The 24,296-nt window shown below is 45.8% G+C and overlaps 1 protein-coding gene across 4 annotated transcripts in view; it reads left to right on the top strand.

The window, feature by feature from the left end:
* CACNA2D3 (calcium voltage-gated channel auxiliary subunit alpha2delta 3) overlaps positions 1 to 24,296 on the top strand; it is a 781,459-nt gene that overhangs the window by 155,803 nt on the left and 601,360 nt on the right. For all 4 annotated transcript variants that reach the window (XR_014796705.1, XR_014796706.1, XR_014796707.1 and 1 more), the window contains exon 3: positions 4,317 to 4,433. Coding sequence is in view for 1 of the 4 variants with exons in the window: in XM_084903113.1 (XP_084759239.1) it covers positions 4,317 to 4,433 (117 nt within the window). In the remaining 3 variants the exon portion in view is untranslated. The remainder of the gene's footprint in view (positions 1 to 4,316; positions 4,434 to 24,296) is intronic.

Here is a 24,296-nt window from a genome sequence, read left to right as displayed (position 1 = left end):
TTAGGCTGTCACTCCTTCACCCTTTACTTCCAAGTTCAAATGACCAAGCGACTAGAAGTTAGCCCTTGCTGGGTTTAAAACGCACTCTAACCATTTGCCTTTCAACATGACTAAACCTCTCAGTGCCTCAGTTCCCCATCTGCAACATGGGGATGATGCCAACCTCCCAGTGTGGCTGTGAGGATGAGAGGAATTAATTTGGGAAGAGCTTCTGGCGCCGTGCTGGGCCTGGGATAGGCGGAGGACTGACTCATTGTACCGACTTCCTCAGGCTCTGCTAATGAAGACGTGCTGCTTAATTACACAGCTTCTAATTGGGACCACGTTCCCCTGCAGGAATCTGTTTATGAGGTGCCCATATGCTACTCTACACACAACTACAACTTTTATATTTTCTAATTTCCAATGTGTGTTCATTGTAAAAATGAGAACACGCAGGTAAAGCAAGAAAAGAAAGGAAGAAACCCATTTGTAATTGTACAGCCAGCTGTGAACACTTGGCACCTTCTTCTAGCAGGGTGTGTGTGTGTGTGTGTATATGCAGGTTAGTAACTGAAAATAAAAAGCATCGATTACTGTCTGTACCATATCATATCACATTGCATGCACAATTCCTGCCTTCTTCCATACACTTTTGGGATGGCCATGTGGAATTCTCTTGCACTGTTGAGCTTACTCCCTCCAGTTGCTGGAGGTCAGATCACTTGGTTTCACACTGAGGCACACTTTTAAAGGTTTTGATGTTGCATTCTAAACTGCTAAGGGCTTGCGGTTGATTAATGACTATCCTGGGTTGATCTCTCTGTTCTTGAAAATCCTTTGATTCCAGCAAAGTGTAGTGTTTCCTGGTAAGAGTAAGGCATTACGTTGTTCTGACTTGATTCCAGCAGGCATCAACACATCTTGAAAAGCAGGGTGTGTGTTTTAACTTATGGACTAACTTCCCCGGGGTGATGAGAAAGGAGCATGTGCTTGACTCATACCAGAGAGGACTCACTGTCATGTGCCCTGAAGGGAGGAGAGGCGGAGACAGGCTGGCAGAGGAAGGGACTCAGTGAATGGCTATGCTTGTCCCACATCTGCGGTCCTTGGCTTGGCAAGACCTTCATGCTGAGATTGGTTAGCGAGGTCACCAGGCACCCAGACAACTCCCCCAAAAGTCAGTGGCTCCTTTCACAGAACAGATTCAGAAGGAGAAAGGACACAGGAAGATCTTGGGGGTGGGAGGATGGTGAGAAATGAATTGATTCCCTTTTAGAATTCAATTGGGAGAGAAACACATGCAAGGAACAGATATGGCCAGAATAAAGGCTCCCCTATATAAAAATCAAAAGATTCAGGTAAAGGCTAATGGTAAAATCCATCTTATTTTTCTTTATCTTAAATCTCTAGATCAACGCTAGTTTCAGAATTACTTAAGACAGAGATTGATTTCACTGCCTCTGTAAATACTAGACGGACATTAGTTTTGTTTGGTTTCACTCACTTCTTGAACTCTGTGTTTTTGGTAGAGAATCAGCCTTGGCCAGGAGCTGGTCTCCGCTGCTGGCTTTCGGAGCACATCTGGCGGGCAGCAGAGAACCCCCAGGATTTTTGGCTCCAAAGACGCTGGCTTGCATTTGAACTTAGGGAACGTTTCCAGGAATTGCCATTGAAGTTTTCTCCATACAGCAGAGGACGCTGTTAGCTTGAGGCAGGCGTGGGCTGGCTGGAGTCCCACATCCCAGGCTGATCCAGTCCACCTCCCAGGAGGTTGGAAGGTCACCCTTACAGAACCAGAGGCCGGCGCAGCTGCATTGCCGGCTTCTTGCTTGTCTTGTAACACCACAATAGTTCTTCCACAAGCTTCACCCGGAGAGGTCCCGTGAGTGTCTGTTGTGGGCTGGTGGGTGGCCATGGGGACCTGTTCTCACCCCCTGGACCACACACGTTACAAAACCTGCAGAGAAGAGAGAGCACTGGGTGCTCTGGGCCTCAGAGGGAGGGCACATCCTCCTTGTCTTGGGGAGCCAGGACCCCCTTGGTGAGGCAGAGGGGAAAGTTAGAAGAAGGAATATGGGTTTTCTAGGTGAGATATAAGCGAGACTCTAGATACAAACACTTAAGATTTTTATGGATGTTTCCAGGGAGCAGGGAGAAACATGTCACAACTCAAGGTCCATTATGGGACCACGCAGAGCAGCTCAGAGCATCTTATAAACAATCAAGCAGGTATCTGTTTTGGTCCAGACTTGGGTGGTCCAAAATAGCACTTTATTATGTTAAGGTAACCTTAATTCTGAGCAACCAAGCCCTAGGGCCTGATGTCCAGGTGAGAGACCCAATGCCCAGGCTGAGGTCCCTTCCTGCCTGTTCCAGAGTCCAGTGGTGGGCCCTGGGGATTCTGATTGGCCAGAAGCCCCCAGACTCTAGGAAATGCATTTTACTGTGAAGGATCAGAGGAATTCTCTCTACATTTATTTCCTTAAAGTCACTCCCTTTGTCTTTAATCTCTAATTTTTTTTTTTTTTTTTTTTTTTTTTTTTTTTTAAGTCACAAGTATTCTGGCCTCAAAGGATGTGGGAATGGACTCTAGGAAGGGAAGTGTTTTCTCACCGGCGTGTGTGTATACACACACACACACACACACACACACACACACACACACACTCACTCCCCCTTCCTTGGAGTGACCTCATTTTTAAAAAGTCATTATATTTTTCACTTCAAGAATTGACTGTCAAGGTTACTAGAGTCCAGGTAAGATGCGCAGCCCTTAGGATCTTGTGGTGAGAGGTTTATTAATTGATTTAGTTCTCCCCACAAACAAGAGTCAATGAGAAGCCCCCAGAATTTTCAGTTTCCAGCCTTTATAGCTGCGTAAATGGAAGTGATTCCTGTTCACGCTAACAGTATTTGGAACTCCATTTACAAAATATTGAAGAGATCACTAAGACCTTTTGCTTATATAGATTATGTTTATTGATATTTACCATGTTAGAAATTAAACCTAGGAAATTTAAAAATTATTCAAAACGTAAGACCTTCTTACATGTTAACATACATAGCATATTTTATGAAAAATAAACGTATTTTCTAAAACAGAACATTTAGAGGATTGGCCTTTTTTTTTCTTTTCATTTTTGCAAATGCCTGTCATGTTGTGTGTAAGAGGGGAGGTGATTTTCCTCTGCTTCTGGTTTCAGTCTGTGGTGATTTGTTGAATTCTATGAAGAAAATCTGGCTTCACATAGATTTGATGTTGGAAAAAAGGGCCACGGCCTGGGTCTCAGAGACCCCGCAGGGGTGCTGGGACCACTCTGAGAACTGCCTGGGCAGACCAGTTACCAGGGCATGAATGGGTTTTAAACGAAACATTGTGAGAATTTGGGTGAACTGTGGGTCAAATCAGTCTCTTATGGAACAGAGGAACAAATTAAGAAATCTTATATAAAGTGTTGTTTTTATGGTTTTGTCGCACATGCTCCTTCCGTGAGCTCGGGGAGGGTACATCTGACGTCCTCAGTAACTGACTTGAATTGCTGAAATCCATAGCAAGGGCTCCATTGTTATAAAGTGTTTTTAAGATGCTCTGCCGTTACTTTCTTTAACTTCTAGTCTGGTTTAGATGACATGTTTTCTTCATAAAGGATCAGAGTAACTATTTTAGATTTGTGAGTCCTCTGGTCTCTGTGTGACTACTTACTTACCTTGGTAGAATATGTAAACAAATGGGCATGGCTTTGTCACAACAAAACTTTATTCATAAAAACAGGTGATGGCCTGGATCTGGCTGAAGGGTCCTAGTTTGCTGGCTCCTGCGGTAGTTATACATTAGGGGCCTAGCCTTGAGACTATTTTGCCTTAAGTCCTCAGTCTTCAGCTGTGAAAAATTTAGTGATATTCAAGGAAAAATAAAACAAACAAACAAAAAAAAGGTTGAGTTTCTTCTGTTTTACTTTATGACACATCTGGAATAGTCAGCTTCCAGTGGTGTTGGCTGCAGGCAGTCCCTCTGAGGAACCACTGACTGTGCGCAGATTGGAAATAGTGTTGATTCCAGGAACTGAAGAGGATGGATGATAGTGTTTACTTGCTTCACAGTTTATTCTTTTCCTGGGTGCTAGTTAAGCTTCTGGAGAGTCAGAGCCAAATTTTACATTTCTCCTTAGTTGGTTCAATAATTACAAAATACAGTCACATCTCCCCAAAGCCAACAGAGACAATCATCTTGTAACTTTACTTTTACAGACTCCTTGTAGGTAGAGATGCTGGGAAGGCAGGGGTGAGGTGTTTGCAGTATCTGGAGCCTTCATTGTCCCCCTCCCTCCTTACAGAAATACAAAGAGTATGAGAAGGATGTTGCCATAGAAGAAATCGATGGCCTCCAGCTGGTGAAGAAGCTGGCAAAGAACATGGAGGAGATGTTTCACAAGAAGTCTGAAGCAGTGCGGGTAAGTGCCTCGGCCTCAGCTCTTTATGGTCCGTAGACATAAGGCAGCTGCAGAGAACTGGCTCTGGTGAACACAACTCTCAGAGACCAAAGTTGACTCAGTTTTAATAATCATCTCCAGAATCACTTTGTTAGAAAGGACACTTCTGACTTTAGCTTCTCTTACACTTAATTGGCCACAGAAATTTCCACAAGTTAATTTCTGTTTTCAACCTGATGACCTTACACTTTTGCTTGACCCTGAAACTTTTCTGTGCTATTTTTTTTAAAAATTGATTTCAGAGAAGAAGGGAGAGGGAGAGAGAGATAGAAACATCAGTGATGAGAGAGAATCATTGATCAGCTGCCTCCTCCACGTCCCCCACTGGGGATCAAGCCCAAAACCTGGGCATGTACCCCGATCAGGAATCGAACCTTGTGACCTCCTGGTTCCCAGGGCAATGCTCAACTGCTGAGCCACTCTAGGCATTTCTGTACTATTTGATTCAGTAGGAAGGATTGCAGATTAGTAGGTAAGAGCATGAGTCTGACCTGGGTTCATTGCCTGCCTTTGTCACTTCCTAAGCTTTGGCATTTGGAGAAACAACTTTCTTTCTTTTGTAAATGGGGAAACAAGAGGTGTGAAGTTTAATCAAAGTTATGCTTTAGAGCCACTTAGCACAGACCCAGGCATATACACAGTGCGCTGAAATGTGTATGCCATGTATTTTAAAATAGATGGCCCTTTGCAAGCACACTTGATGCCACAAAGTCTAGGGTGACTGGTTCCTCCTCCCAGTCTTAACAGGAGAGAGGGCTTGTGTGTCAGGCTGGGGTCTGGTGTGGAGCCGGCTTCATCATTGTGATTGACCTGCTCTCATTGTCAGCTGTGCAGCTCTATTGGCCACAGTCGTGAACCACATGACGTTTGGAATAAGGTGAGGTGGCCACTGAGAGATCTCCTGGATGTGGGTTGGTGTTGAGACCAGGGAAGCAGAAGGTGTGACTTTCATCTACTATAATGGCACCCCACTTCTTGAATAGGAACAGTTAATATTTGCCGGTGGAACTTACGGGTATCTGGAGGGCCGACACTTCCCATCCCGATGTGCCTGTGGTTTGCAGTCCAGCATTATCTACAGCTTTGCTGTAGAAGACACTCGGTGCCCGGGGTTCCTTCCTTCCCTGTGCCACCCACAGAGCAGCAGCCTTCTTCTCAAAGGGCCCAGGAGAAAAACAAAACAAACATTTTAGAAGTCACTCAATCACTGAGGATGTCCCACACCTCACGGTCTCCCATTTCCAAGCGCCCATCTGCACCCTCAGCAACCTGAGCAGGGTTGGAGGTTGGAGGTTCCAGTGCCTCTGGAGTGTCTTCCTGCCAATAACTGAGGCAGCGCCAAGTGCTCATCAGCGGTGGGCGGCAGGGAGGAAGCGGGGACCTGAGTGAGCACACGGAGTCACAAACAGCACTGGTTGCTAACATTTCCATGGATGTACATACAACATTTATGAGGCTGGAAACAGCAATTTAGAAAGCGGCACTAACACCTTTCGTCTGCAAAGGCAGTTCAGCTAGTTCTGGGGAAAAGGAGACCCGTCCTCCCCAGGCCTGCTTTCCCTGGGCTGTTCAACAGTGTTGATCCTTTCTGTCGCCTCTGGCTTGATTTCAGCATTTTACCCCATCGCTTTCCCCAGTGATTAGTTGAATCAGAGTGATTTTATCATGCTCGTCCCCTATTTGAATTACTCTCCACTATGCAATTATCCTATCACAGACAGTCCCATTTTCTCCCCGTCAGATGTCTGAAGCAAATGGGAAACCTAAAGTGGCCTGCCCATTACATAACCTCTGTCCTCTGCTTGGTAATGGACTGTATGTAACTTTTTTTTCCCCCTCCAGGCCAGCAAATTACAAATAACCTTAGCTTTAATAATTGCCATTAACATAATGGTGGCATCATGATGGCATCACTTCTTAACCAATACAGTCTAGCATGTTTTAATGCCATCGGCGGTTTAAATCATCTCTCCAGACCCTCTTGGAGGCTGGTGACAGGCTGTTTTGACTTAGAACCAAATCAAGTTTGATGCAGCCACGCTGCTCCCTGCTCTCTCGGATCACACTCGTGCCTTCAGCCTTATCTCCCAACTTCTTTGTTCAAACGCGTTCATGCAACCAAGTCCTCATTTAGTGCTGCTGAGCGGTTTATCAAGTTTTAAGTCCTATAAATGGACAAGGAATGGAATCAATTTGCTTTCAGCTCATTAACATTTCAAGGAGATATTTCACATGCTGGACAGGGAGGAAGTGGTGGTCTCAGTCCTCTGCCACCTGACGACTCCCGGGGGCCTTCCCACGTGACACCTGGAAATGCTCAGCTCATCACAGGTCAGAGCGCCTGTGAAATACTGACGGAGGCACCGTGGACACAGCTCTCCTTTCTCCTGTCTTGCTGATGGTGACCAATTCCTCTCCCTGATTTGAGAAGAGGGAGAAGGCCAAGGATGTGCCCCGCCCCCCCCCCCCCATGGCCTTGGCTCTGTGGGCGGGCTGCCCAGCCTTTCCTTTGTCTTTGAGATCCCAGCCTCCCCTGAGAAGACCACAAACCATCCTCCTGCTGGAAGGGCCATCTGAGCCCCAGGGACCTCCGAGCGGGCACAGGGCCGTGTGTAGCTGGAGGAGACTGTAGGAAGTGACCAGGCCGCTTCAGGCTTCTCTGCTTGTAGGGACCCACTTTAGGGACAGACTCCAGCACTGCCAGGGGAGGTGATGGTCTTGTGGTTCCGAAATGGCCCACAGGCTCCAGGTGAGCAGCACAGCCCACAAAGCGTGACCAGGAAATGACAGCAAGGACTTGGGAGAATATATAAATGAGTACTAGGGTCCTCCAGAATGGGGTTCAAAGGGTGGATTCTCCTGAGTGGTTGTTGCCTTTGATTGTTGGCTCTGGGGTGGCACTCCCTTCGTCACACTGAATTGGGTCAGACTAGTAACTTCCTTGGTCTTGGTCTCAGGAGTTCCCGGTTTCCTGGGAAGGCACCGACCCACGTGGCATTCACAAATCCGGAGGGTGGCAGGGGGAGAGTCCAGGCCTCCCTCCAGAGAGAGGGGATTATAGGATGGTATCTTTTATTTTTATTTTATTTTTATTTTTAAAAATGAATCTTTATTGTTTAGATTATTGTAATTTTTTCTTCTCTTCCCCTCCTCCCCCATAGCTCCCCTCCATCTGGTCCCCACTCCACCCTCTGCCCTTACTCTCCCCCCCCACAGTCCTCATCCATAGTTATATGATTTTTGTCCAGTCTCTTCCCATACCCCCCACACAAACACTCCTTTCCCCCTGAGAATTATCAATCCCCTCCCATTCTATGCCCCTGATTTATTATATTCACCAGTTTATTCTGTTCCTCAGATTTTTAATTCACTTGGCTTTTAGATTCACTTTGTTGATAGATATGTATTTGTTGTTCATAATTTTTATCTTTACTTTTTTCTTATTTTTTCTCTTTTTAAAGAACACCTTTTAGCATTTCATATAATACTGGTTTGATATCTATTCCGGCCACATATCAGCCAAAGCATTAAGTACTTTATCTGTTGTTCAAATGCAATGGGGACAGTGAGGAGACACACAAAGCAGGTTGTAGCTAAACTCACAAAGTGAGGAGGCGTCTGTTGTTTTCAAACCCTGGATAAGCCATTGAGTAAATTTTGGAGGCACTCAGAAGCTCATGCCTGGACATAAAACTTCATCCTGTTTCGCTTATTTTTTTATTTATATTGATACAGGGATAAATCTGGCACTCGAAGAAAGAGTGTTTTGCTTAAAAATGAACGCGCTTGCTCCTGGGGAAAGGCTGGAGAGACTAGATTGCCTGCGAAGCCCCCTTCCTGCAGCCGCCTGCTGTGCACCGCAGAGCTGCCTCCCATTACAGCTGTACCGAGGAAAGTAATTGCTGTTGTACAGTAATTCAATTTCAGGGCATTCACGCATCGCTTCACCGATAGGGGTTTATCTGGAGGGACCTGGGACTTGAAGGCTTTTTATCGAGAAATGCCACATGCAGCACAACGTTTTTCCTGGGTAGCGAATACCAGCATTTGCATTTAATAAACATTTACCTTCCCCCAAAGATGGATATTTCCCCCTGCAGAAGAGATTTACACCAGTCTCCCAAAAAGCTAGAGGGGACTATTAAAGCGACTTTCTCTAGATGTTTTTTGATGAGGGTGTGTCTACATATGTATTACTACAAAGCACATCTTTGTTTTTATGTAAATATGTGTACACCGAGGCATGACAAGCTGGGTGTGCCTAGGGAAAGCATGCTCTGTACCACAAGTATTATATATGCTGTGGGAGGGATTAAATTTATGCTATCTACAGGGCTATCTGAACACTTCTGATTTAAAAACCATCTATATCGCCCTAGCTGGTTTGGCTCAGTGGATAGGGTGCCAGTCTACGGACAGAAACTTCCCGGGTTGATTACTGTTAAGGGCACATACCTGGGTTGCAGGCTCTATCCCTGGCCCACGTTAGGCTGTGTGTGGGAGGCAACCAGTCAATGTGTCTCTCTCACATGGATGTTTTTCTCTCTGTCTCTCCCCCTTCCTTCCACTCTCTCTAAAAATCAATGGGAAAATATCCTCGGGTGAGGATTAACAAAACAAAAACCATCTATCTCTGCAGGCCAGGTGAAATTATTGGTGCAGATGCTTTCAAAAGGATCCCCATTCAGTTGGAAATGAAATCAACCATTTTTTGTTTATAAATGTATACACTAAGGAAAGGTTCTTAAGACAGAACTGGTCCTCCCTGTATAAAGGGACTCTTAGACTGTGAGGACTCTTTGGATATTAAGTCCAAAATGAGCTGCAGAGGTGGCCTCCTTGGAGGTGCTGTACATACATAAGCACATTTCCTGCCTTGCGTTCATGTGCTGATCTCATCTCAAATTTTCAAAACTTGCTTTTTGAAAGAGGAGTAAATTTGTTTCTGAGAAAACCAAATGTTTTAAGTCACAAGTGAAGAAGGAAAAGACTATTCTATTTTCTTTTCTTTCTCCCTCCCCGTCGCCTCTCTCTCTCTCTCTCTCTCTCTCTCTCTCTCTCTCTCTCTCTCTCTCTCTCTCTCTCTCTCTCTCTCTCTCCCCTTTCCTCCCCTCCTCCCCCCCCCCCCGAAACTGGATTGCAAAATTTCCTACATATATGTAAGAGAATTTAGAGCAGAAACCTCAAACCATAAGACACAAAAAATAGCAGCGGTCTGGCCACACCAATTCTAATGAGGTCAGCAAGCCATTCTTGGCTAATGGTTGAGGGTAAGACCACATGGAACTGCGTGGTCTTCCTGGAGCTTGCCCCAATGGATGGGGGTGGGGTTTCCGCTGGGGAACTCCGGAGCCTCACAGGGAGGCCTGCACCGCTGCTGTCCCACCCACACTGAAGGTAAGAGCTCCCTGCCTCCTGAGGGTACGAGCTTCTTTCTGCCAACGGAGGCAGGGAGGACTGCTGGGCTGTGTCTGTGCCATCTGTCTCCTAGCTCTTTGAGACCCACCCTTCTCCCATCACCTCGAGTACGGGAAGTTGGCTGGCTTGGTGAACAGTATTGAGTGGTCCTGCAGTTCTGGGATGCTGACCCATAGAAAGAGTTCTTTGTGGGTAGTACCACTGTGCCAAACTGGCCCCAAATTCATGGACTTTTTTGTCCCATTCCCAAATATTTGACTCAAAGTTTTCCATGTGCAGAGCCATATAAAAGTAAGTCCTTGTCCATCTTACAGGCAAAAAAAAACCCCTTAATTTGGGATTTTCTGTGTAACTCACCTCAACCATGTTTTGTTTCTTTCCTTAAGCTTTTTATTTATTTATTTATTTATTTATTTATTTATTTATTTATTACTAGTTATACAATACATGGTTAATATAAAAGAAAAGAAATGTGAAAAGATGATCAAGGAGAAAATAGAGATAGCAGCACAATCTTTCAGAACCTTTTGCTTTTAGCCATCTTAATTTCTATTCGTCCAGATGTTTTTCTGTTTGGGCATGTGCATATGCATACATGTGTTGTGTTTATATTAACTTCTAAAACATTGGATTATAGTTTCTTGTAACCAGCTTTTCTTTTCTTTTTAAGTTGTACACATTGTGGACATGCATCCATGCTAAGGAAGACATATTTCTATTCCTTTGCACGACTGCATAAGCGTCTTCTCTCGGGGCGTCCCAGTCCAGCAGCTGTCTCTTGGTGAACACTGATGTCACTGGCAGTGTTTCACCACTATGAGCGATCATGTGATACACTCTCCTGCAGAGAAACTTCTGTCCGTTCCTTCGATGCATCCATTGGGGTGTGTTTCTAGGAGAAAGATCAAGGCTTTTGGTCCTTTGCCGGCTTGTCCCCCAGGCAGCATCCGCTCACTCATGCTCCCACCTGTGTGATTTCAAAGCCATCAGTTCTTTACTTTTTGCTCTGGCATCTGACTACCGTTAGTCTTTTAGTCCCTGTCCATCTTACAGGCAAGAGCAGCTCAATTTACATTGTTTTGGTAATAACTCACGGTGAGCCATGATGGCTCTCGGGCCCTGCACCAGGGTTTGAAGTAAACCACCCAGGGTCTCAGAGCGTGGGCCTGGGTGCCGTGACCCAGAGAGGGCCTGGTGCTGGCCGCCTGCCATCCTACGGAGAGGCGAGTACCCTCTCCCTTCCTGGAGCGTGTCCTAGCACAGCCTGGTGGGTGTATGGGGGGCTGGGGACACACTGACCAGCACCAAGCTGCCTGGATTTGGAGTGCAGTTGTTTGGGAAAGTTGTCAGTGGCTCAGCACCTGAGGATTATGGTACTCAGGTGTCTTAGACCCCCACCATCAGAGAAAGTCACCAGCCCCAAGAAAACGTGAGCTGGGGCAGCCCCTCTCACTGGGAAAGGACCCATTCCCAGGTGGCTCATTGTCGGGACATCAGACTGAGGGCCTGAGTCACTTTGGTTCACTTCTCCTATGGGACCATGTAGGAGAATTGACCATTTTGTATAGGTTCATGGGTCATGTCTTCCCCCCATCCCCTCCCCCACCTGCCGTCCTCCTCCTTTTAATAAACTGCCTGTTAATAACCTTCCCCACCACTTACATTATACTCTTTTTCTCCCTTATCTCAGCTTGTCCTTACTCTGGCCCTAGTACCTATCTCAGGGTCTGAACCTCCAGTGAAATGCTCATGAAATGTTTGTTGACTGACTCACAGACCTTCACCTTGGAGTCAGGGTACCTGGATGTCAGAGTGATCACAGATTACAGAGAACTCCCGAATGATGAAGGGGAAAGAAAAGGACTCGAGCTTCACTGCAGAGAAACTGTGGAGGCTCATGGGCTTTCTAGACCCCTCACTGTCTGTCCATTTAAATGAGGCTTCTGTGTGCTGCAGTCTGCTTGGACGCTGGCTATGGGCTTCAGCTCAGTCCTCCCCACGACCTGCTCCCGAAACTGGGTGAAGGGAGGAGCTGAAAAAGGCAGATACCAGCCAGCTGCTCAGAGTGGAAATTAAAGGTTAATGATTTCCATAGATTGAAATCAATCCTTCCTCCCTCCTCTTTCCTTCCCTCCTTCCTTCCTACTTGGTTGGAACTGATAAAGGAAGACTTGATTCCTGGGCAGGTGAGGGAGGAGAAATCAGTGTTGTGAGGCCGTGACTTAGCAAAGTAGCCTCGAGCACCCTGGTGTTCTCGGGCCTGACTGAGTGAGCTTTCGGTCACAATGCACAGCTGGACTCTAAAGCTGGGGTGTGTGCCTCTGGGCTGGGCAGATGTTTCTCGTCATGTGGCAGGTGGAGAACAGGCAGCCTGCTACCCCCAAGAGATGGCACAAATCGATGCTATGAGCAGGTTGGAGAGGCTTGCCATAATCGGAGAGTGATGTCATGCAGGAGAGTTTTGGAGCGATGCTGAGAGTAGTAAATGCTGGCGGCATGGCGCTGTCCCAGCTGGGGCATGGCTGGGCCAGGACACTCACCTAGAACCACCCAACCCCACCCACCAGATTGTCCATCACAGCATCCTGCTGTCTCCTTTTATACACATTAAACGTTGTGCTTCCTCTTTATCTCAGTGCTGACGGGCAGCTTGCCAGGCTCTGCCTAGAATTGAGGGCAGGGACCACGATGGTCATGTTTCCTTTCATGTCCCCAGGGCTCAGGTAGTGTCCATAAATGAACCTGTCCCACTGGTAATGGTGATGTCACCAGGACACAGGGCTGGGTAAGGTCCCAAGCACTTCCCGTGTGCCTGTGCCTGCCCTGCCCATTGTTCCGGATGAAACCATCCATTTGTCCTCTGCCTCACACGTGGAATTTGGATTGTGCTGCACCATGATAAAGAAAATGAAAGAATTACTTTTTGCACCCAAAATAAAATGTCATTTAAAATCATATTTCCTATTTTCATTGCCTGTTTTTCTATTCCATTTAAAAAAATCCATTTTGAAAGATTTCCTGTCACTTTGGTTAAGACCGCGTGGACCAAGCAGCCTAGGGAAGAGAGGCAGTGGCCACAAGACCATGTATGAAATTATAGTGCAGGTTCCTGCCTTTGGCTCAAGGAACAACTACACCCCATCAGGGAGCCCAGTCATCTGCTGGGACTGGAAGGCCAAGGTGTCTTCTGCAGGGGAAGATACGCAGCACTGTCTGGACCAGAGTGGATGCATCGGGGATGGGTGGGGATGGGAAGCTCAACAGCAATATTGCAACAAGGTGCTTGCTGGCTTTTCCAGCAATGGTCATTTCAGCTCAGCAGGCCAGGTAGAAAACACTGCCACAGGAGTTACACTCAGCAAGGTAAAGGAAATCTTAAAAGGTTTATGGGTGGGAGAAAATTGGTACTTCACTGAAGTGTCACCGTCAATAGGTCCAAATGACAGAAAGAAGCCATAATAATAATCCTATCTAATAAAAGAGTAATATGCAAATTGACTGTCACTCCCAGGCACAAGATGGCTGCCCCCATATGGCCACAGGATGGTTGCTACAAGATGGCCTGCAGAGGAGAGCAGTGATGGGCAGTTAGGGGTGACCAGGCTGGCAGAGGAGGGCAGTTGGGGGAGGCCAGGCCAGCAGGGGAGAGTAGTTGGGGGGGACCAGGGCTGTAGGGGAGGGCAGTTGGGGGGGGATGAGGCCTGCAGTGGAAGACAGTTGCAGGGGACCCAGGCCTGCAGGGAGAACAGTTGGGGGGGGGGGGACCAGGCCTGAAGGGGAGGGCAGTTGTGGGTGATCAGGCCAGCAGGGAGGCAGTTAGGGATGACCTGGCCAGCAGAGGAGGGAAGTTGGGGGAGACCAGGTCTGCAGGGAAGGGTAGTTGTGGGTGATCAGCCAGTAGGGAAGGCAGTTAGGGGTGACCGGGCCAGCAAAGGAGGGCAGTTGGGGGAGATCAAGCCTGAAGAGGAGGGCATTTGGGGGTGGGGGGGCTAGGCTAGCAGGGGAGGGCAGTTAGTGGTGACTGGGCCAGTAGGGAAGGACAGTTGGGAGTGGCCAGGCCTGCAGGGGAAGGCAGTTAGGGTGATCGGGCCAGCAGGAGAGGGCAGTTGGGGGCAACCAGGCCTGCAGGAAAGGATAGTTAGGGGTGACCAGATTGGCAGGGGAGGGCAGTTAGGGGTGACCAGGCCAGTAGGAGAGGGCAGTTAGGGGCAATCAGGCCAGCTGGGGAGCAGTTAAGCATCAATCAGGCTGGCAGGAGAGTGGTAAGGGGTGATCGGGCTGGCAGGCAAAAGCAGTTAGGAGCTATCAGGCAGAGGCAGGTGAGCGGTTGGGAGCCAGCAGTCCTGGATTGTGAGAGGGATGTCTGACTGCCTATGTGTGATCAGGCCTAAACGGGCTGTCTGATATCCCTCAAGGGGTCCCAGATTGGAGAGGGTGCACGCTGGGCTGAGGGACACCTCCCCACCCGCCCTCATGCACGAATTACATGCACCGGGCCTCTAGTAATAATAATAATAGGCCACTGGCTATAATTGAATAAATCACTGGCAACAAATGAAAGGTTTTCAGAAATATTGTGAATGCATAGTTAGTATGTTTAACCAAGGATGTGTTGGTGGTGTGAGTCGTCTCTTTTTGGCCTTTGCTCAGTTTTCTCTGTGGAGGTAAGGAACAGCTGGCCCTGCGCTGGCAGGGAGGTTATTTACGTTTTCTCAATTAGGGATTCATTGGCATTTCATTTTCCCTGCATTCAGGGGAGGGATGGCGGCCCTCTTGGTAATCAGAGTCTTTGTTAACAATCAGCCGGGATATTGTTGATTGCACATCCCAGGCTATGCTGGCTGCTTGAGCAGACACCACACAAAGCTTTGTACCATTGGGGCAAAGGTGGACTGTTTTTCTTTTTCTTTTTTTCTTGTGTCATTTTTAATTGAATTTTTGCATGTGAACCGGGGAGAAAAGCCATCGGGAATAAACCTAGAAAGCATCCCTTACTGTGCAGCCCGGGAATCCCCTCGCTGCCCATCTCTGTCGGATGGGTTTTATAGAGAGGACTTTGTCCAGGGGCCCGAGGAGCCGGTGGTGGCCATCAGAGAGCAGACCCTTATCTCAGTCATGATGGGGAGCTTGCTTATAAATATCTAACCCCCGAGGCAAGGAGGAGTCTCCTTTTCTCAAGCTGGCACCTCTGGAAGAACCTCAGGTTGGCAGAGGTCCTGGTCTCGGCACTTTCACCAAGAGGTGGGCAGACGGTGTCAGCTGCAAAGGGCCATAGAGGCAGCCCCAGCACGGCCAAGCTGGCAGCTCTTGGGCCAGCTCTGCAGTGGTCTCTTGTTGAGGGTTTGTTGAGTCACGCAGGCTGTCTCCATGAGGTCTTTCCCCACCTGCTCGGTGCACCCCTCCCCGGCTGTGCTGGGAGCCTGCTGTTGCAGTAGTCCCCAAGGCCAGGGTCTGGGAACAGTGTTGTTCTCACCAGGAAATCAAGTGGCCTCTGAGGCCGGACATGGTGGAGAAGGTTTATCCCTGGAAAGCATGTTCAACCCTCTTCCCTGCGCGGACGTGAGTACAGAGTGGAGTGTGGCCGTTCACACTTGTTTCAGGGGCGATGGGGAGTCAGAAGCAAGCATCTGTGTCACAGCTAGAATTACATGGCCCCCAGGCCAGTCCTGGCCACAGAGAGGCATCACTGGGCCCACATGGGCTTCTACAAGAATTAAATCACATATAAATATACCCAGATCTAAAGCTTGAAAAATTGAGAGGGGTAGCCATCCTGGGTCCCCATTCCAACAGGTCAATCACCAGCATGAACTGTCCAGTTTGCTGATTTCCATGCTGTTCCCCAGTCATTGACTTTACCCCCAAAAGTGTTGAGTTTATAACCCCTGGATTAGTCAGACCAGGGCCACAGCCTCTTCAGGGACACAGAGAGAGAGAGTCTAAGTGTTTGAAGCTTGAAAGCTCATTAGGGGGATGCTCAGAGCTTTCACAGTGGTCTCTAGGGACAGTAGCTGGGGTCTTTGTCATTGTCATCCTTGGCACATTAACGAGTACTTCTCATTTGCCAAGACACTATGTGGTGCATTCCATATAGTATATTATCTCCTTTCAGTGTTACAACGTTGTGAAGTTCTTGGCTGGGAGGGAGGAGAAGAAAGGTCATTCACAAGACACAGGATAAGAAAGGATAGGGCAGCATCTCTCTCTCTCTCTCTCTCTCTCTCTCTCTCTCTCTCTCTCTCTCTCTCTCTCTCTCTCTCTCTCTCATTTTGAGAACCACATGAGGTTGTTTCTGAGATTTTCTTCACCTTTAATATTTTGGCGATGTAGCCCATGCTTTAGGCTCTTAACAGCAAGTAGTCCTATTTGTTTTATTGTATTCCACCTCCCCCCCCCCCCCCCCATTTCTGAGAAGACCTGATCTATGTAAATAATTACCAATTTGGTCTCATTCACAGAATCAGGAAGCAAAAAATCACAGTGGTGCCCTCGCTCACAACCCCCTCCCCCAGAACACACTTTCCTGCTAGAATGATGACTGAGACAATATCTCTCACCAGAAGGGGATGAAAAATGCTCAAAGTGGTTACATTTGAATATGTGGCACTTATCTCTCTGTGCAGGCCCCTTACAGAAAAATAATTCATCAAACTTCGCTCAAGAAAAAAGAGCTTTCATCAACAACAACATCAAACACTCACCATGGCAGGAACAGGACAATAAAGGAGTTATTTTAGCAGAATTAACAGGAAGAAATTAGCCGCGTATATCCTTCCTTTTTATCACAGTGTGGTGCATTTACATATTTTGAAATTTCACATTTGCATAGTGGATGATTTTAAATTAGATTCTCACATCTCCCCTCTGATGTTTGTCATGTGTATAATGTGTCTTAATAACTGACTTGTTCGCATTTAAAAAATAGTTATCTAATCAACAGCCTAACCCAGTTACCTTTGCCATTATTTAACAGTTTTAATGAGATATAATTCATGTATGATACAATTCACTCATTTCCAGTGTACAGTTAAGTGTTTTTTTAGTACATCCACAGAATTGTACAGCCATTACCCCAGCCAACTGTAGAAGATTTTCACCGACCCAAGGAGAAAACCCTGGACTGATTAGTAGCCACATTGCATTCCCTCCAAAATGTTCTTCCTCCAAGATTAGGCAAACCCTATTCCACTTTGTGTTGCCAAAGATTTACCTGTTCTGGACATTTCATATAAATGTAGCCATGCAGAGTATGTGTGGTCTTTTGTGACTGATTTCCTTCACTCGCATAATGTGTTTTTCCCTATACTCTTTTATTTAAACTTTTATGGTTAACACTATTAGAAATGTCCCCATTTCCCACCCTCTCCTTTGCCCACCTCCAAACAGCTCCCACCCCCCCTTCCCTCTGGCCATCAACACATTGTTGTCTGTGTCTATGGGCTATGCTTATATGTTCTTTGGCTAATCTCTTCACCTTATTTTAGTCCTCCCCGCCCACCATCGTCCTCCCCTCTGACAGCTGTCAGTCTGTTTCATGTATCCATGCCTCTGGTTCTATTTTGTTTGTCAGTTTATTTTATTTATTAGATTGCACATATCAGTGAGATCGTTTGATACTTGTCTTTCTCTGACTGGCTTATTTTACTTAGCATAGTAATATCCAGGTGCATCCATGCTGTCCCAAAAGATAAGAGCTCCCCCCTCCTTTTTTTGGCTGCATGTTTTCCATTGTGTAAATGTAATAAGTAGAAGCATCTATTAGAAAGATTAACATAATTAAAATGTCCATACCACCCAAAACAATCTATAAATTCAATGCAATTTCTATTAAAACACCAATGGGATATTTCACAAATCGAGAACAAATATTAAAAAAAAAAAAAAAATTAAGGAGCCCCAAAAGATCTTGATAAGCCTCAGCAATTTTGAGGAAAAAAAGAAAAAAGAGCTAAGTTGGAGGTATCACAATACCAGTTATCAAACTATACTACAAGGCCATTGTAATCAAAACAGCCTGTTACTGGCATAGGAACAGGCATATAGATCCATAGAGCCCATAAACCAACCCACATCCTTATGCTCAGCTAATATTTGACAAAGGAGACAAGAGCATACAATGGAGTAAAGACAGTCCCTTCAATAAATGGTGTTGGAAAAATTGGACAGGTACATGCAAAAAACTGAAACTAGACCACCAACTTACACCACATGTAAGAATAAATTCAAAATGGATAAAAGACTTAAATGTAAGTCACAAAAACCATAAAATCCTGGAAGAAAGCATAGGCAATAAAATCGCAGACATCTCTCTTAGCAATGTTTTTGCTGATGTATCTCCTCGGCCTAGGGAGTATTGCAGTATCATCCTCCTCGCCCTGAGCCAGGCAGGCAAATGGCTTGGTTTCAGACAGCATCTTCCTGCTTATAGCAGGCGAGTACATAACACCGGGCTTCCAAGTGAGTATTTCCAACATGATTTAGCAGGGAGATGCAAGATTCTACAGTGGACAGCTGAATCACTCAGAATGCTTTAGTTTATTTCACTGTCCGCAGGAGTTAGATCAAGCCGCAGAGTCCATCCTGGTCATTAAGATGTAGTCCAGCTCTTGCATTCGGAGCTTTTGAGTGCCTTAATTGAGCACTTGTCTGGTCTGATGGCTGTTGGCAGGGCTGTGCAGGCGCTCCCCAAGGGCAGACATCGCCAGTAAATCGCAATCACAATGGAGCACCGATGGAAGAAGTAAACAGTTCTGAAACCATGCTATAAATTGTCATCCAGTGATGATTCTGTTTTATTATGGAGGTTAAATTACAGCAATCACCAATGCACAAAGGCTCTGCAGTAAGAAAACATTTGGGAACAATGTTTTTCTCCTATGGCTTGGGTGATGGGTGTGTGGGAATAAAACGCAGTGAATTGTTTACTGTGGACCAGAAAGGAAAATATGAACTATAGCCCACTGCGAGGTGTGCACTCTCTTTATCTTTTATGAACCAAGCAGGTTGTAAGCAGGTTGCTGTTCCCATAGGAAAAGATGATAAACTTGACCGAAGACAATTTCCAGCTATGTTTTTCCTCTCTCTCTGTCTTCTCTCCACACATACATGGTATGCATGGGTGTGTGTGTGGTTGTGTGTGTGTGTGTCTGTGTGTGTGTGGTTGTGTGTGTGTGTGTCTGTGTGTGTGTGGTTGTGTGTGTGTGTGTGTGTGTGTGTGTGTGTGTGTCTATCTATTGAGGCTGAGATGGGTTAAGATAAAATTAACCAGGAAATGATGCACACCCCAGCGATTAACAGCTTACAGATGCAGTCTTTCTGAAATTTCCTAGAATACTATCCCAAGGCTTTATATATTTCATAGCCACTTGATTTAGTGGTGAAAGATGGGCTTTGGAGCTGTCCAAATTCTGGTTTAAATCCGGACTCTACCTCTTGATAGCTGTCTTTTCTGCCTGATCCTCAAGATTATCAACTGTAATGGGAGCAGTGATTTGCCTCACTGGTGTGGACCCATAAAATGCGACCCCACACTAGTCACACAGTGCCTAATAATTGTCCCTGCTCATCATTATTGTGTGGCGGAAGCAGCAATTGGTAGCATCACCACAGATATTCTGGCATCCCCAGAGCTTCATTATCTCTAACGTAGAATTATTTTGCGGCCTTTATATATAAAAGCCAAACAGCCAGAACACTGAACGACTGGTTGATATGATGTGCACTGTGGCTGGCCAACTGGCCTGATAGGAGAGTGACCCCTTCCTCCGGCCAGCTCCAGTCAGATTGGGGGCCTGGCTGGCTGCCCAAGGCAAACCTTCCATGGACCCTGCCCTGAGTCATCCCCTCCTCCCGGCCGGCCCCATCTTTGATCACCTCCTCCCACCCTGATTAAGGGCAAGCCCATTAGCCAACCTCCCATGTCCCCTCCCTCCTGCTGGCCCAGCCTGATCAGCCCCCATTGAGAAGGGCCAGCCAGACCCTACCTGTGCACGAATTCAGGCACTGGGCCTCTAGTTTATACATTAAAGCAACCATGTTAATGCTGGAAGTTGATGTTATTGCAGAGAATTTACTGTCCTCCATTATTTCTCACTTCATTTACAATGAAGTTGATACCCATGGCAAGGCCATGGCATGATCTTGACCCTGCCTGCCTTATTCAGCCCCTCTCCTGCTGAGTTCTCACACCTACCTCCCTCTTGTCCCTTGAACATTCCCAGCCTGTTCTCTCTGCAGTGCCCTTGTGTTCTCTCTGACTGACATTTTCTTTGCCAGAATTTGGTCCCTTCTTGTTATTCAAGATTCAGCCCAGATTCTTTTTAAGGCAACCTTTTTGGCCACCTTGCCCAAGAGAGGGTTCTCTCCCACCCTTCACAATACCTCTTGCTCCCTCTTTGCCTTCCCTCCCTCTGCCCTGTCACTTTCTTTCCCATAGCCTTGTTTATGCTTTGTCTCATGGAACTCTTCAGTATCTGAAATTACCTTTTCATGTATCTGGCTTTAATTTCCTCCCTTGCTAGAATTTAAGGCCCTGGAAGAGGACTGAGACCCATTCAACTAGAACAGAGCCTTCTATAGCACAGATACCCAAAAAGTATCTGTTGAATGAGAAGTGCATGTTTTTTTCTTGTGCAGATAAGATCAGAATATTTTACCTACAAAAGCATTAGAAACGCAAGCAATTTAAATAAATCCTTATTAATTAATGGTCTTTTAAAGTTTTAGGCATTAATATTGTTCTTTGTGAGTGAGTTGTAAGATGCACTCTAATGGGTAGAATTAAAATTACGGATGATACCACTAGCTCTAGGGAATTATAGGGTAGAGAGTAATATGAACTTTAATAGTCAAACTTGAATTTTCTCATGATTTTAAAGAGTATAATTTGCAATGACCTATAAATACTTATTGAAAATTAATTATGAATTTTACATGTATTTATTTAATAATACTGTACAGTTATTTTTAAGGTAAATATTTCTCTAAAAGTGATGAGTCACAGTGGTTATCTCACTGTTGAGGGTGACAAAAGACAGAGAAAACTGACAACATGGAGAGATAAATGATTTTAGAAAACTTAGATTAAAATAAGTTAATCCTATAGATTAAAAGAAAATACTTAGGAAATTTCTCACCAATGTTATTTTTTAGTTTTGGGCTGATAGTGTTCCCCACTCTCACCACTTTATTATGAAAATGTTCAAATATCAGCAAAATTGAAATAGCTTCACCATAAAATCCATATACCCATCACCCATTTTCTACCATTGACATTAAGCATTCTCTTTAAAGCCATCCCTTTCTTCACTCACTAGTATACTTGTTTTTAGTGAATTTTAAAGGAAATTGCAGACTTGATGATATTTTCAATAATCCATTTGTCATTGAAAATGAAACATGTTTTTGTAGAAGTTGGGCTGATATATGTCTAATATATTTAATGCCAAAATTCGAAATGGTGTTAGCAAATTATTCGGCCTTATTAGACAGCATCCAATGTCTTCTTGGGCTCTAACCTTGTGTTTGATGTGACCTGCTATTATCACGTGCACTGTCTTAGACAGATACACTCCTAAAGAATTTTTAAGTATGAGGAAAGACATAGAAATCCCTCCTGGTATTTCAGACAGGAAGAGCTTTAACACAGAGAATTTAAGGCTTAGAAAAACAGTTGGAAGGACTGAGAAAACAAACATCGGAGATCATCAACTTTAATTTTTAGGAAACTGGGGAGTGAAGAGATCCCAGGCTAACCCCCCACCATGATTTCAGCTGCCTGCAGCACTGGGGTGGGGAATTTGCTGGAAGCCATTGGCAAAGCCTAGAGCTGCTTTCAGTTGAGGCCCAAGTACCTGTTTGTGACTCTGCCCCAGGAAGACACTGCTGCCTGTTCCTCAAGCTCTTGAGCATCTCCCAGGAGAGCCTCTCACTGACTGAATCTAACCCGGACCCTGCCTGGAGGATTCTGGGAAATGTAGTTCTGGGGCTACCATCCCCCTGAGATATGGGGCCAAGCACATTACCAACAATCAGCACCAAAATGTTAAACAAATATTATATCAGAAGCCGATGTGAAAATTTTACATCTAGAATAGTATATCTAGAATGTTGAGAAAGTAGTCCTTTGCAATTGTTTAACAGGAATTATTTAACAGTCAGTCACTTCAATGGTTTTTCATGGAATGTGTGTAGTATTCTAATGTCATTTGGAGATAGAGATAATAGTATTTTGCTATTACAGATGTTCAGAATTAAAATTCATGACTTGTTCTCTGTCATTTTGAATTTTAATAAATTTACATTCACCAAAACAAATGTGATTGGATGGATGGATAAACAACTGGTGAAAAAGAGCTTATATAATAATACCTCCCAAAAGCACGTGTTTTCAAATGGCATCTTAAGGGTCTAGGACTGGGGATCCTTCCAAAATGCAAAGGAATGAAGTGGAAATGATAGACTGACAGACGTGGGGTTGTGTTAACTGGGCAGGAATGTCTGGCTTAGAGCCCAGGGAAATCATTTATATCTCAACCCCTGTCCCTCAGGGTTTCTTGGGATTCCATGTTAGAGCTGCACAGTCAGGTTAATGCACATTTTGGACAGATTTGAGCTCAAAGTACACCTGATCCTTCTGGCATTGCTGTCTGCTATGTTCTGTTTTCCAAGTAGCTGTCCCTCTTGCTCAGGCAGCTGTACCCTATTTTCCTTCCTCATTCTAGGCCATGGGTGGGGGTGGAGGTGATGGATACATGACCCAGGTCTGGACAGTTTGCATAGTTCATCTCTCTGCCGTAGTCATTTGTCTCAGGATAGGCACTGGACCTGGGTCAGCCCAAAGAAACTCCAATAAGGGTTTTGTTTGGGAAGAAGAGAAGAGTGGTACTCTCTTTGCACCACGCTGGCTGAGCTGCTAGGATAGGGTGTGGAGGTGCCTCAGCCATGCTCCCTCAGCCCCATAGGGAGAGCGCCTGCCTGCAAAAGCCCATGGCCATGATGCAGGCCATGCGTGCAGGCTCTCTCATGCAGACCTGGAGGCACGTGGTGACAGGACTTGACACTGAGTTCAGCTGTGGATGCAGCTAGCTTTAGCCTGGATGTTTTACTTTTATGAGCTACTTTCTCCCCTCACCCCTCTTACAACTTGAGTCCATTTGCAGTATCTGTCATTTGTAACTAAATTTGCCCTATATACCACTCATTAAAAATCAACAACACAAAGGCCGGAAACCATCCAAGCTTTCACCATGGGGCACCTCTTCTCGATATGGACAGATGTTTCTGCATTGAGACCTCCCTCTTTGGTGCCCTCCTGGGCTATCCCCCCAGAGCCAGTTTGGTGTCCTTCTCTTTATCACCTCACGGAATTGTAAGGTCAGCCTCACTGGAGTTTAGTCTACTTTGAATGAATGAACAGCTACTCCCTCTGCTTTCAGGATTTACCACTGAGCTGTGACTGCTCGAAGCTCTGTGAAAGTTAGGGGTCCCACTGAACCTCACTTGCATGAGGGTCCTCTGCACAGGCCCCCTCGGCCTCAAAATTTCTTTAAGTTTTGCACCTGGGCATCCTGGCTACATTGTGAACATCGAGCTAATGGGACTCGGCTGACCTCTTGTTGGATGCCTCTGGCTGAGATCATACACACACACAGTCACATCTTTATTTCCAAGTGCTGGTGTAAAGCAGAGATCATCTACTCAACAGCGCCCACATGGAAACAGACATGACTCTGTGTTGCTTCCAGCCCTTTGTACGGGATAAGCAGCATAACTAGAAGTCTGCAAGAACAAAGCTGTGAAACAATCACTGTTGTCTTATTCATGTCTGTTTCACCAAGTTTCTTTGTCAGACCTTGTGTATGTGTGTGTGTGTGTGTGTTCCATTTGGGGCATTGACCTTGTTTCAGAATTGCATGATGTAGAGAGAGGTCTGTGTTAGTGCTGCGACTCAAATCATGACCAGGCTGTACGATTATTATGAAATGTATGTCATTGGGAAAGTCGTGCTTGTTCTAACTGAAGTTGACTTGGATTTCTGTTTTTCTGGTAACGGATGCTGCACTTTCCCTCCCCCCCCCCTTTTTTCGTTTTCCTGTACAATATCCATTACTCTACTTCCTTGTACTCTCCTTCCTGATTTTCTGTGGGAACCTGCCCTTTCCCATTCCTTAGTCCATATGGTTTACTCGGAGCAGACCCCAGGCATGAGCAGAAGGCTGGTATTGCTCATATACAGAGGAAGTAATGGTCTGGTCAGTGGGTCGTGATTCTTACCGTGGGTATAATCTCTGCCTCATCACTCCCTGGCCTCACTTCTCACCATTTTATTCACTGTGCTTCGCCTCCCACCTTGTCTGCTGTCTCTTCACCGGATCTGCTCTTCCACAGGCAGCCATGTGGCTTGTC

The sequence above is a fragment of the Pipistrellus hanaki genome (assembly GCF_964339955.1).
Source record: "Pipistrellus hanaki genome assembly, chromosome: 13".
Classification (NCBI taxonomy): Eukaryota; Metazoa; Chordata; class Mammalia; order Chiroptera; family Vespertilionidae; genus Pipistrellus; species Pipistrellus hanaki.
This window is presented reverse-complemented; position numbering and strand designations above follow the sequence as displayed.